The 14,056-nt window shown below is 43.7% G+C and overlaps 1 protein-coding gene across 6 annotated transcripts in view; it reads left to right on the top strand.

Moving 5' to 3' along the window:
* BCOR (BCL6 corepressor) overlaps positions 1-14,056 on the top strand; it is a 58,479-nt gene extending 44,423 nt beyond the window's left edge. For all 6 annotated transcript variants that reach the window (XM_067297727.1, XM_067297738.1, XM_067297736.1 and 3 more), the window contains 5 exons: positions 3,108-3,274; positions 10,430-10,575; positions 11,754-11,831; positions 12,044-12,194; positions 13,484-14,056. In XM_067297727.1, the coding sequence (XP_067153828.1) occupies positions 3,108-3,274; positions 10,430-10,575; positions 11,754-11,831; positions 12,044-12,194; positions 13,484-13,778 (837 nt within the window). In that variant the 3' untranslated portion in view covers positions 13,779-14,056. The remainder of the gene's footprint in view (positions 1-3,107; positions 3,275-10,429; positions 10,576-11,753; positions 11,832-12,043; positions 12,195-13,483) is intronic.

Below are 14,056 nucleotides of genomic sequence, written 5' to 3'. Positions count from 1 at the left end.
GATAAATTGCATGGCTGCAGCTAATGAGGCTACTCGAAGACAGTATGGCAAATGGTCTTCTGCTCTGGAAATCCATATGGTCTGAGCAAAGCCCCACCGAAGATGTTGGAAAGCTCTGCGTTTTCTTCACTAGACTTCTGCGTCAGGTCTTGCTTAATCAGGATATTAGCAGCCCATTGCAATGTATGTTCACTCTTGAATCCATTATGTTTTCTCCATTTGAAACAAATGACTTGAGATAATAGTAGTCTTAAAACTGTAATTTACTTTTTGTGGAGGGAGAAAAAGGAGGGAGAATTATAGGGAGTATAAAGTCTTTAAAAAAAAAATTACAGAAGGCTTGCGTAATGAATTTGATGCGAGAGGAAGCACTGGTTGTCTTTGTGCTGCTTGGTGCTTTTTTAGACAGTGTTTGGACTTGGAAAGTTTTTTACTCTTTGGGAATTTGGGACTAAGTCCTGCCTGGAAAGGCAGTGAAATCAGAGGCATGCATGGTGTATGATAGGGGTGGAGGAAACATGTTGTTTGTTTCCAGGGGGGGTTAAAAACTCATAAAGACAGGGGATATTCAGGCAGGGGGAGAGGTCTCAGCCTGGTGCAAGGGTCTGGCTCAGGGTCCCCTGCGGCGGCAGAGCCGGAGCTCCCGAACAGCCTCCTGCCTGCGCGCGGCTCCTCGTCTGCTCCTGTGGGACTCCCCCCCACCCCGGGAGGGGACGAGCGTTGCCTCTGTGGTTTGGCATGGCGCTGCGGGGGAGAGGGATGCACTCGAGTTATAACATCTTGCCCACGGGGCTCGTTTTGCGGCTGGGCAGAGAGGAGGAGCGCTTATTATTATTGCTAGGATGTGCACCGAGGGCATGCGATCTGTGCAGGGAAAATGCACGGGGAAAGGGGCAAGGCTTTCCTGCAAAACGTGGGTGGGAGAGCCCGTCTTGCGGGGCTGGCGCATGTTACTGAAGTGGAGTGGCACCCCTTAGCAGATCAACCCTTGGCATGCATAGTTGCACGCGCCTTTTAATGGTACTGTTTGCAATTTGGCTAACGAACGGCAGGCAGCAGAAGCGGCGGTGGCATGGATCTCGCTGGTGACGTGCTAGCTTGACTCTTCGGATTAACTCAGAGTGATTTTCAGATTGCTGGTTTAAATGGAGCACCTGAATGGACATAAATTGCCCCATGGCAGTTTTGCAGCTTTTTTCTAACGTTAGAGGGAGATGCTTACGGAACCAAAGAGTGTTTGTGGCACCACATGTTCCTATATTCAGCAATGATGGCTAATTTTTTTGTAAATTGAATAAATCATGTTAAAAAAAGTTAATGAGGCATTTAATTAATTAACAATGTAGACTTTTATGGTCTTTATGGTTACATTTTGTGGTTAATGACATTCTTCTTATAGCCTCTTAACATAGAATTGCCCAACAGAATTAGCTTTTTCGTCCAGTAGTAGGTATTCTGCCCTAGAACGAGCCTTTCCGTATTATAAAAATAGATGAAAGTTCTTTTTTTTGTTTTGAGTTTCAGAATCTATTTTAAATAGTAACTGCGGGTTGAAAGTGGAGCCGAGCACAACAGCCGCTTCTGCTACCTATATCCCTCAGCTCACCGGCCTCATGGGGTGGTCTGGCTTTGAAGGAAAATCCGTACCTGCAGGGTGTAATTTCACACAGCCCTTTCTTGCAGTTTGGCAAAGGCTCAGGGTAAAGAGTGACCCTTTCAGACCACTTTTTGGCCTTGCGGGTGATTAGCGGGGGCGTGAAAAGCCCTTGTTTGGCGAGACGTGTGACTGTTGGGATCCTGGGTTAAACTGATCCGTGCATCAGCTGCAAGTGGTTGCTGCACTTGATCCCGGCATCAGGTGACCAGGTTGCTTTCCGTGCCTGGGACAGACAGCTCATTAGCTTGCTGTTCTCCACTTTAGTCTGGTTAGTGAGGGCCTGCTAAAAGAACAGCTTCATGCTGTATCCTAGATACCAATTCTCAGGTCAGGTATACCGAGAGCACAGATTATTGTGGGCTTTCCGGTAGATTTTGAAACCGGGAGAATAAATGCATCGCACGCAGCATTTATTTTATTCTTTTGTTTTGACAAAGCAAACAGGCTCCCCCGAGCGCACGCTGCTTTGTGAGAGAAGTGCGGTGGTTCACAGGAATATTGCTTAACCTTTGAAGGTAGCAAATGCAAAATTAATGGCTTGCAGCTGATCGTGGAACGTGGAGGCTATTTTATACCTACAGCGTCATCTAAAATGCTTTTTCGCATCTGACACAAACTGAGGAAGACTTGCACCAGCCCAAATTTTTGGTTGAGTGATGGAGCAGTCATTGTTTCAAGGCTGTGCGGCAGCATAGCGCCAAGTCTGGCCTAGGCTCTCAAGCATGGCACATTTGACTGGAAGATGAATTGTGTTAAATTCACATGGCTTCCCACGGCGATAGGGTAGTTATTGGAACTTGGCATCTGGCTTCAGTTCTGCATGCAGGAAATCAGTGTGGGTGAAAATGGGATTTCCCTCATCTTGATAGAGCTAGGCTTTTTTTGTTTTCCGGTAGCAAACTGTCCTTTGAGCGTCTTAAATGTGTTTTGTTTTGGGTCATGTGTTTTTTTTCTTTTTAAAATTGAACCGACATTGGCTGTGCTACTGTTGCGCTTGCAGTGTTTTGTGCTTTAAAAAAAAAAAAAAAAGCAAATGTAAGAGTGAAACCTTTCTACTAGTTTTACATATGGAAGTTTTGAAAAGTGGAAGCTGTAAGTTATTTTTTTCTGTGAAATTTGCATGTTCCCCCTCTCTTACTATGATTGCTAACATTAGAGACTGTGGGAAAATCTCTTTACAGGATGCAGGCTCAGTACAGCTTGGTCCAACAGTCTGCTCATGAGAAATTGTGGTCTCTGCTATGTCTCCTGAAGAAATACAACTTTAAACACCTTCGCCTTTTCTTTTCCTTTTGATTGTCCCTTCCGGAAGAGGAATAACTTTTGCATATTTTACAGATTTTGTTTGTTTTGCCTTTTTTTCTTTCTCTCTAAACGAAGAAAAATCCGTGCATCTCCGCAGTAGCAAATTAACTTGATGTATCTGTTTTTCCTCCTCTCCTATTTCCAGGAAGTGGTTCTGTATTGTTTGGAAAACAAGATCTGTGATGTAAATCATCGTGACAACGCCGGTTATTGTGCCCTGCATGAGGCCTGTGCCAGAGGCTGGCTGAGCATCGTGCGACACCTCCTCGAGTACGGGGCTGACGTGAACTGCAGCGCGCAGGATGGGACCAGGTTAGCAACAGCGCCGTCACTAAGATTAAGCAGCCTGAGCTCTGCCGCGTGCCAGCAGAGCCGTGCGCGGCCGTGGAAATGTCACCAGGACGCGAGATTAGCTCCTTCTGCGATAGCAATTAAAGGAAGCGCCTCTTCCCTCCCTCTCTGCCGCTTCTTTATCCTCCTCCTACCCCCGAAGAAAACCCCCACAAAACCCCCACAAGCTGGTAACGCTGCCTCAGTCCATCTGCTTGGTGGCCTCTGGCCGGCTGGTCCTTGGACAGGAAGGTTCAGGGCTGGGTAAACTCCTCCTCTCTCAGATTAATAAAGCGGGTGGCACATTTTTGTTGTGACTTGAGATTAATGTGATTTTTTTTTTTTTTTTTGTGTGTTTGTGAAATTCCCAACTGAACAGCGGGAAGGAATGACACTGAGAGCTGCAGCCCTATTTGTATACGTGCCAGGTCCTTTTAGTTGTGCCAAAAGAGTGGTGTTTGCCTCGGTAGTAGTGTTACTTTTCAGAGCACTTCAGGCTTTTGCTGTGATTGGGTGTGTGAGTTCTCTGTGTATTACATGAAAGTGTTGAGTTGCTTAATTGTTAGCTGCATCTGCTCGGTTGTGGTTGTTTTTTTTTTTTTGGACTTGATTTTTTTTTTTTTTTATGCTGATGTTGGCTTTTTGTTTTCTTTCGCACAATACTAGGGATGCTTAGTTCCTGTACTGGGCATAAGAGATATTGAGCTTTTTTTTGCTTTGTGGATACAGACGATGCTACTCTGCATCTTTTTTAAGCTTTCTTGTGTATAACCTAATTTAAAAAAAAGTCTTTATCCGATTTTTAAATATCTCTCTGACCATCTCTGCGGGGCTGACCTTGGGATAACTTTTCCTCTGTAAATGCAGAACCTTATTCAATCTATTTATTTTGGGGGCAGGTCACTTTGTATTCTGTGAAGCTCCTGCAGCTTGTTATCTTTAATGGTTTATCACATTCACTATCATCATCCAAATAGCCAGGGAGGTAAAATTAGCATCACTAAGAGTCTCCCTCTTTTGTTTTTAAACTCTTTATTTATCAACTTGGGAAGGGAGGAGTCAGGAAAACAAAGTCCCAAGAGGTCTGGTGAAGATGGTCCATTAGAAGTTCATGATGGTCAGTCGTTACCAGCCCATCACTGCAGAAAGGAAATGTTTCTGGAGAAACATTGAAACTATGGTTGAATTGTCAGATTCCTTCCCCATCAGCCCTTTCTTTAAAATGAACAAAAAGGGAAGAGAGGGAGAAGTCTTAACTATCTAGACTGATGAGAAACAGCACTGCATTTTCTGCTTTCTCAAACTTTAAATACATGACCTATGCAATAGCAATGAGTTGCCATAAAAAGAATCCTAAATTATTTTTGTTTCACTTGGCAGAACAACCTGTGTAAGAAAAATAACCCCAAAAAGTTTCTGAACAGTTTTAAGCACCTAGTTCAGAGTCCACCTTTGATTTCAGCTCACAGATGGAGTTGATTTCAAGAAAGAAACTTGGCTTGTAGATCCTGAGAAGCTGTTTTGGGGAAAATGCATCTTAGAAATAAACATAATAATAATCTGATCATAGATGGTAATGTCAGAACTCAGCTTGTGGTTCCCTTTGTTTTTTGATGGCAGACTTAATTTCTTGAAAAGCTGCCCAACGGACAGTGTGAATCCAAAACACATCTAATATACAGATGAAAGATGGTATAGTTGCCCAGAATTTAGCAGGATAGAGAACAGAGGCTTCTATAAGGAACTTCAGATCAGCATTATCCCCTGCCTTTTGGTATGGCCAGACTTCAGTATCTCAGTGGAATAAATTGTGACATTCATAAGACAAATCCCATTTCTCTCTTGGAGCCTTAATAAGTTTTTCTCCTTTTAGCTTTTAGGGGGAAGGAAATAAGCGTCAGTCTTCCTCAACTCCTTTGCTTTTTTTAATTGGAATTCCTGAACCTGTTACCCACTTGGAAAGATATCCAGATTTTTAATAATAAAAACGCCTCGTGTCCCTCCCCTGCTTTTTTAACGACACTGAATATGCCTTATTGTCCCCTCTGCCACCTCCACTAGCCAAAGACATTTTTGGTTGTGATGGAAGTTCTCAAGTTTCTAGACAGTAATAACTAACTTATTTAGGCAGTCAATTTAAATCCTTGAAGACCTGTGATGTAACTGCATATGCCATTTTTGTTAGTGTGGCAATCTTGGCTTTCAGTTTGATCCCAGCTTCCTGAAGTTGAGATCTGCGTTGCTTAAAGCGACCTGGTGGGAGATGCCCTCTCACTCCTCCTCCTTTGGTGATGTCTGTTATTTACCTATATCGCTGGTCTAGCTTATGTGCAGCGGGCAGTAGATAGGTTAGAATTTCAGCCTCCGAATAGGCACTATCAGAAATCTCGGCAAAGTCCAGAAACCCCCAAGCAAATAAAAAACCAAACAAACCCAAAGCACAAAATTGTAGTGAAATGGAAATGAGGCAGCGGTGTTTTGGTGGTGGAGGTATTGTGCGGCCGCTCTTCCCCCCTGGTTTGGTGCTGCCGCTCTGCCCGTGCACCTAATACTTCCTGCGGAGCACGGTCTCCTTCTGTTGGCCCCTTTCACAGCGCATCTGGCCCTGGCTAAACCCAGCAGTCGCCGACGTTTTCCCTCTTCGACTCCGGTGCTGATGGAGGCTCTCCAGGTGTGGGGCCATCGTTAGCAGTGTGTGCAGGCTCTGATTGTGCCAGCATGCTGCTGCCGAATTACCGGCTCGTCAGAGATTATTGTTGAACGGGGCCAGAGCTTTAAGACCTGTCTCAAAGGTGCTGCGGTCGCTAAGGGCTCTTAATCGTCTTACCTATAAATAAGAGCAGACCGTACTTAAGAGGTGAATGCTTTTCCCCTGACTGAACCCCGGTTAAGTGGAGTTGCTCACCAAGGGGGGGTTAAGACCGACGCCTGGTATTAGCAAGCGTGGTTGCGGGTGCATTTGGCCGTATTGCCTTGTTCTTCGTGTTTTAGCTACTCGGCATGCCCTAGCTGAAAGGATGCTGCTTAAAAAAAAAAAAAAAAAAGCCATATGCTGAAAATGCAGGCATCTCCTGCCTGTTAGCGAGGTCTCTCCCTCGCTTCCAACACTGTGGTCCGTTCACGAGATCTGCTTTCCGCAGCCAGTTTTGTTTTATCCTTCTCTCTGGCGACTGATGAGCTCAGCCTTTTTTTTATTATTCTTATTTTTTCCTCTCCCCTCAAAGAGTACCGTGCCAAAATGTCTCTCTTCCTGTGTCCTTTCAGTTGGTCTTGGCAGAACGATCCCCTCTAGCAGCTAATTGCGTTAAAGAAGAGTCAGCTGGAGGAGCTGCCCTCCTGCAACTTGTGCCTTGCCTGTTCTGTGGGGTTGCCTTGTGTAACGCAGGAGATGGAAATAAAAATATAATACCAAGACACCAGATTGCTTGACGTGTTGTGAGGCCTCTCCTTGCATCAAGGAAAATTTCGATGGTGCCTGACAGGCTGAGAGCAAACCCTGACTGGTCTAAACAGTTTGTAATTTGGTGGTGAAATGATAAAACCCTAGTGAAATGTTTCCCTAATTCTAGTAGCGGTAAAAATAGTAGTAGGAATTTGACAGTATACAAGAGAGGATTGAGATGTGGGTCTCCTGTAGGATATTACAGCTCTTGAATGCCCCCAGAGCCTTCTGGGGCCTTTCGAAGTGTTTGTTTTAAAAACAAGCTGTGCTACCTTTAACTGTACCCTCGGGCACAGAGACTGTTTCTTTCCAGGATGCTGGGGGGGTGGGGGGGGGGATTATTTGGGCAGCAAAGCCCAGGAGAGGGTTCCAAGGCATCCCTCTTACCAGCCGAAAAAGTTGCCAACTCCCAGAGTCACTTCCGCGCCCTACGAGGAGGATGGTTAAGCTCTGCCGCGACTGAAACGATTCCCTCCTCTGCCTCCCCTGGCAGGGGGCACACGGGCACCTGGCTGTGCTTTTAGATGGTCCTGCTCACGGACCTGCTGGAAAGCCGTGCTAGCCGGTAAAACAGAGGACAGGAGTCTGTCCGTGTTTTCTTATTCCTTTTTTTCCCTTGTCTTATCTGTGGCGGGGGGGGATTTAATTTTTTTTTCTCCCTGTTTTCTTTCCTTCCCTCGCTTCCTTCTATTTATCGCTCTTCCTCCTTCCTCGCGGTTTTGCTGTGCCTTTCCTTCCTGTTACCTTTTTTTAAGTCGCCTCTCGTGCCGGGTGCAAGTGTGCCTGGAGGGAGCCCTCTCCCTGTGGCCCGGCGCTCCCATGCACGAAAAAGCCAGGGCCGAAGGGCAGCCGCTTCCTGCAGCGTCGCGGCCAGGGGAGGCATCGCCCCTGGGGGCTGCCACGCGGCGGGGGGTCCCCAGCCTCTGCCCCGTCTGCATGTGCTCTTGCGGTCAGGGTGAGCCGTAGAGCGGGGAAGTGGGTCCTGCCCCGGGGTTACAGCCAGTGGGGCTGCGGCTTTCTTTCCTCGGCAAGGCCCTGGCTCTGTTTAAGAAAGTTGGCCGGGTGCTGTTAAATCACTTTAAATGCTGGGTGCTGATGCAGATGCTGTTTTTAATAAATTAAGGGATCATCTTGAATTCATTACTGCTTCAAAAGCTATTTAGGTAAGTCAGTTTAAAAAAAACCAAAAAACCCACAAACCAATAAACCCACAATCCTCCCCCCCTAAGAAAATGAAACCAGAAAATCCTCATTCTAAATTAAAATGGAAAACAATTCCAAATTAAAGACTCCAATAAAATGAGAGAGTGGGGGGGGGGAAAAGCATCCTCAACATTTGGAGACAGCCTTAACTCTCGTCTGTTCTCTGTGCCCGTTGCCAGACTTTCAGCAAGAGATGCTTCATGCCCAGTGGGGGACACGAGTGTTTTCAGCAAGAATGACCTTTCCTGCTATAAATGCACAAAGTGCTGTGACCTGACTGCTCGGGCCTTGGACACTTGCTGACAGCCAGAAACACCTGATACTTCTTCAGCTTCCGTGTCAGCACCCCTATTTGTTACTTGTTTTATCGTATCGGTTGGGATGTTTAGCACAGGCCAGATCCCGGTGTGTTAGGTGCTGCACACCCGGACACGTAATACTGAGACAGCCCCTGTGGTGGAGAACTGAGAAAACAGGTAGATGCCGGAGGGTAGGGCTCGCGAGAGGACTGTGGTAATACTGTATTCTCAATGCAAGAAAACGTAGCACTGTCTCTCCAGCACGTTAAGCTTTCTTGAGCGTGTCAGATAGTTTGTGTTACATTACATATTTCCCTAAGAAATCAATAAGGGATATTCTGACCCTTTGCAAATGATCCTCATGGATCTTTCTGGTCTTAAAATTTGATACTGGTTTTCCAAGAAATGCCAAAGTGGGCTTTACAGGCGTGCACGTGTTGCGGTCTCTGGTATCTGGGCCCAGGAGGTCTGGTAGATGGCATGAATTGGCTGAGGACTGCAATCAGCAGCTTTAGGATCATCTGCTTGTCCACTGTTTTGGTAACTTGGCACGTGCAGGAGGGAGGCAGTGCGGGGTAAGCCCTCTCTCCATAGGGAACAAGCCTCAGGCTCCCCAAGTGCGTGTCCTCATGTCAATATTTAGTGTGCACACGTTAGAAGCAAAACTGCGTACAGCTTTCCAGCAGGATGGGAGCAAGTGCTTCGCATGTGACAAATGTTAATCGCCCTAAATCGCAGCCTACTGGAAAGTACTTGGAATAAACACACCTGGAACATATTTCTTTTTAAGCTGGATCACCAAGTCCTCCTTCAAGAGCAAAGCTGTGCCATAAAGGAGAAAACAGTGGTGGACTTTTCTCTTCTAGCTCCTCCTATACCCTGGTCTTGCTTTGCTTTGCTTTGCTTTACTACTTGTGCTCTGTCCTGAGCTCACTTGGATGGCAATCCAGACTAAAGCTGTGGTTGGTTAGTGGGGAGGTTGGTGTGTGGAGCACTGGTGGGACATGGCCCTCCGTGCAGGAGGGAATTTCATCCCCAGTCATTAGCTAAGTGTTGTTTGGCAGGTTGGGGTGCTGAGTCAATGGGTACACCGAGTATGCGTCCAGTATACTTTCCTTATTACTTTACTATTCTTTATTTTCTTTTCTTCTTTTTCTTATTTTTTTGTATTTTCTTATTTTTCTTGTGTTCCAATATGACTTTTTGATAGCTTGAAAGTCTTGTTGGGGGACAGCAGTGTTTATGCTTGGCAGACTGAAGGAGGAGGAACTGTAGAATTGAGTTGAATTGCCATAACCCCTGGCTGTTGAATTTGACTCCCCTTTGAGCATTCAGTCCCCAGCTCATTGCCTTCTAAGGAAAAGATGGGATTTGAACATGTCTTCATTAGTCTGAAGTGAAATATGCTCTACTTACAGTCAACTTCCAGTTATATATAGTCAATTTTAAGGCAAAAGTTAATGAAATTCATAATTAGTTATAAGGAATTCTAACCCTGGAATTGCAGGCATGTGTATTAATGAATAATCCTTCTGTAGGCTTACAGAGTGTATAGCTAAGCTTGTATAGATTGTTGATGTTGCTAGCATAAAATTGGTACGGACTTCTGTATGGACTAAACTTAAAATAGCATGTTCTGATATTCTCCAAGTGGAATGGTTGAACTGTGCTGCAAATATCTTCACAAGTACTATTTAAAGAGGATATAGTGTGGTAGTGTAATTCCTAGCAAATTTTCATAACTTACTTCTATATACATAATTTAGAAGCTTTGGGTAGCTGGTTTATGGGTCTGCCCAGAGGCTCGCTGAATGAGCCTTCACTCCTCAACATGTTAAATTGGCAGAGATTTGGAACGATGGAGTGACTTGAAGCAAAATATATTTTTGAGGATTAACACAAACTCCTGCCTTCTGTTACAGTGGTGTAATTATTGTACTGGCCCTAGAAATTTGTAAAGCAGTGAATCGATGTGACACAATATCTGCCCCAAGCAGCCTGTCTGTGAAAAGACAAGAGGGGAGGGAATGATGTGCAAGTAAAAATGACAATGAGAGGATTGACAGCTGTATTAATAGTGTTATTTGCTATAAATAACCTTGATTTGAAGTCAGAAGTTACTTCTCAAACACATTTGCATAATAGTATTGTGCCAAAATGTAACACCATGATCTTTTTTCTTTTTTTTCCTAGACCAATCCATGATGCAGTAGAAAACGACCATTTAGAAATTGTCCGCTTATTGCTGTCCTATGGTGCTGATCCAACGCTTGCTACGTACTCTGGGAGAACCATTGTGAAGATGACCCACAGCGAGCTCATGGAGACGTTTCTCACAGGTGTGTTCGCCAGGGCGCTCCTGCTGGTGTTTCCTGGCCCCCAAAGTCCAAATGACCCAATTTTGGGTTGTTTCTGCCATGCAAACAAGCGTTAGAGCATCCTTAAGTAGCTTTGTCTCTGCGCGCGAGACCCCAGTGATTCGAGAAGGGAAGCGCAGCTATGGGTGTTGATTCCTTCTAATTGAAACTTTTAATTAGACATAAGGATTATGCTGCTATCAGATTTGATAGGTAGGAGGTCAGTGGGCTGTTTCAGTGCCTTCCGTTTTCTGCTTGAAATGAAAATAAGAAACTTGCCAAATCTCATAGCTGTTTGTTAAGCATAATCATATTTTCCTGTGGTCTAGCTTTTTATCCATGTAGTACTTGTCTTTTTGCAAGTTCAGCCTCATTTTATACCTGAAGCGCTGTGAAACTATATTAAATGTTCTTGTCTTTACACATGTCTATACTCTAATATGTTCTTAGTTTTTTCTGTTCATTTTGGATGAAGATGCTGGAACTCCCTAATAATTTTACTTCCAAAAAATGTTTGTAGTAGTCACGGTCATTGAGTTTAAATACTCATCCACGTATCCATTTAAAATGGTACAGTCTGCAAAACACATACCTATATCAGGACTCCAGTAAAGTTCAGTGTCTTGGACTTCTCAATGTCTTGAATACCAGTATCTTTTCATCAACTCCACTAGCAAATCTCTCAAGTTAAGTCTGTAGAAAATACTTACAGCTTCTGAATGTATCTGTGTGGAAAAACCTTTTCTGTTATTTGCTTTGAGGCCACTGCTTCTTCCCCAAGTTTGGTGTCGAGAACAACTGTGCAGGATAAAAAGTGTGGCCTATCTTGTGTTTCGAGAAAATAAAGTGCTGCTCTTAGTTACTGAAGCTTAAGGTTGGGTCAGTCCCTGTTAGACCTTGGGTGATTATTTTTTGTGATGGGCGATTATTTTATGTGATGGGAGAAGGGATGCAGGGGAGAAATGAATTCCAGGAATGCTTGCAAGACGAGTATGTGCATGTGGTTCTTTGTAGCATGTACACCAGGAATATGTTGTGGATTTTCTTTGATGGAAGGTATGAAGTATGCATAGCGAGACTCCCTGTGACACGCAGTCTGCTGAACTTGCCAGCTTTTTGTTCTCATCAGTGTGTTTTTGTTGTTGTTTTTTCCTCTCCAGAGTATTTAACTGACCTGCAAGGTCGAAGTGTTGATGACCCTGGTTTGTACTGGGATTTCTATGGCAGCTCTGTGTGCGGTGAGCAAATGTTACCCTTTATTTCTTTGTATATGGAGAAATTTCAAAACATGCAGCATGTGGGGGTGGGAGCTGTTTTGTTTTTATGGTAGAGGAAGTTAGAAAGGAAGTAAACTGATTTTTATTTACAGATCACATTATTGGAAGAAAAAGCAAGACCTGCAGCAGTCTCTTAAATGCTGACTTAGTATCTTTATTCTTTTTTTATTTAGATCCAAAAGATGAATCTGGATTTGACATCTTGGCAAATCCTCCTGGCCCAAGTGATGAAGAAGACGACGGCTTTAGCGATGTGTTTGAATTTGAATTTTCAGATGAGCCTCCCTTGCCGTGTTACAATATTCAAGTGTGTCTCTCTCAGGGGTAAGAACAGATACAAGTTTGGGGTAAAAATGGAGGAAACAATCTATTCGGAATGGCAGCTGTTTGCATCTGTGGGAAATGCATTTATATTTATCTAATGTAAATTAGATATCAATACATACCTGCTGGGCTTTTTGGAAATAACCTAATAGGAGGTGAAAGGGGAGGCAGCTGACTCGTCCGTGCTCACAGAGCTCTAAGTGTGTAAAACGCACAAAAAAAGTTTGATTGTGACTGTTGTGCTCATACTAACTTCCAGCGATTGTATATGCCTTACAAAATGCCAATAGCATAAAAAGCGCTATTTTGGGGCAACGTATTCCGGAGAGGAATGCATGATGTTTGAACACAAAACGTCAGAATTCCTTCCCTTATCCAGACGGACACCTTGATAACAGGAATCCCCGAAACACGTGCTTCTAGCACGTTTAATGTTCTTTTCTGTTTTGCTCATTGGACATAGTTTTGTGGGTGACAAAATGGCATCATTACTGCTGTTCAAGACTCTGCAGCAGAATGGGTTTTAATGCCTGAATTGGATCGAACAAATAAAACATCTTACAGAAGATACTGAGATACTTAATAATAAAGACCTGAAAAGTTTTATCATATGTTATTTTCAAAACATAAATTAGTTTGGTAAACAACTACTGTTTGCCATTTGCACCAATTTTGATGATAGGTGTGGGCAAAATAGTTTAAAATATTAATCATGCAAAAGCACGGATTTTGGTGTGTTTTTATTGTTTATGTGATGGATATAACTTAAGTCTTCTGAAGTGAACAAGTTCAAAGATTGAATGGAAAAAAAAACGTATTCTTAATCTGCAAAAAATCTTCTGTTAGCTTATTTTAATGCAGACACCTTTGAAAGTGGAGATGCTGAAATTTCCAGTTATAATTATTGGCTGTCTCCTAGCTTGCTAAATGCTGCATCGGGCTTAGTCAGGCAATCCCTTAGACGTGTGACTAGCTGTCAGTACGGCTACTGTCATACACACTCGTGTGCCCTGGGTTTATAGGCTTGGGACCAAAACCAGTGTCTCTTATCACCACCCTGCATGCCTGTTCCTCCTCTTTCCACAAAACCGTTGGTAAAGGTAGTATAAGTAAATACGTGTGTGCCAAAATCCATTGTGTTCCACCCCATGGGCAGCGCTCTTGATTTCAGCGGGATTATTTGTGGGAGTGGTACAGGAGGGGTTTGTCGTGCTGTGACATGGGGACCAGTCGAGGAGTCCGTAACTTAGTATCTGTTATTTGAGCCCTTTTCTCCTTTGCTTCCACAGACCGCGAAACTGGCTTTTGCTCTCGGACGTGGTGAAGAGGCTAAAAATGTCATCTCGCATCTTCCGTTGCAACTTCCCTAATCTGGAAGTTGTCACAATCACAGAGGCAGAGTTTTACAAACAGACTTCTCTAAGTCAGCTGTTCGCTTGTGCTAAGGACCTCGAAGCTTTCAACCCCGAAAGCAAAGAACTGTTGGACTTGGTAGAATTTACAAGTGAACTCAAGACTTTGCTTGGCTCCTCGCTTCACTGGTTGCATCCACATGAGGACCCTCCCTTCGATATTCTTTGGTGAACCATCAGGCCGTTTAATGTACAGTACTATATACAGTTACTTCTTTATGTATATGTGTTCAAATGCAATTGTTTCTGTAAAGAAAGGACACTATTAAATATGAAAATATCTTTCCTTTATATAAGAGATCTGAATTCCAGTTGGATGGATTTTGGAAGAATTTTTTTTTAACTTCAATCAGTTTTTACAAAATTGTTATATAGTGTTTCTTTAAATGCACACAGGCTTTGGGATAAGTTTGTTATTACTTGGAACACTTTTTTTTTTTTTTTTTTTTT

The sequence above is a fragment of the Apteryx mantelli genome, chromosome 1 (assembly GCF_036417845.1).
Source record: "Apteryx mantelli isolate bAptMan1 chromosome 1, bAptMan1.hap1, whole genome shotgun sequence".
Classification (NCBI taxonomy): domain Eukaryota; kingdom Metazoa; phylum Chordata; class Aves; order Apterygiformes; family Apterygidae; genus Apteryx; species Apteryx mantelli.
This window is presented reverse-complemented; position numbering and strand designations above follow the sequence as displayed.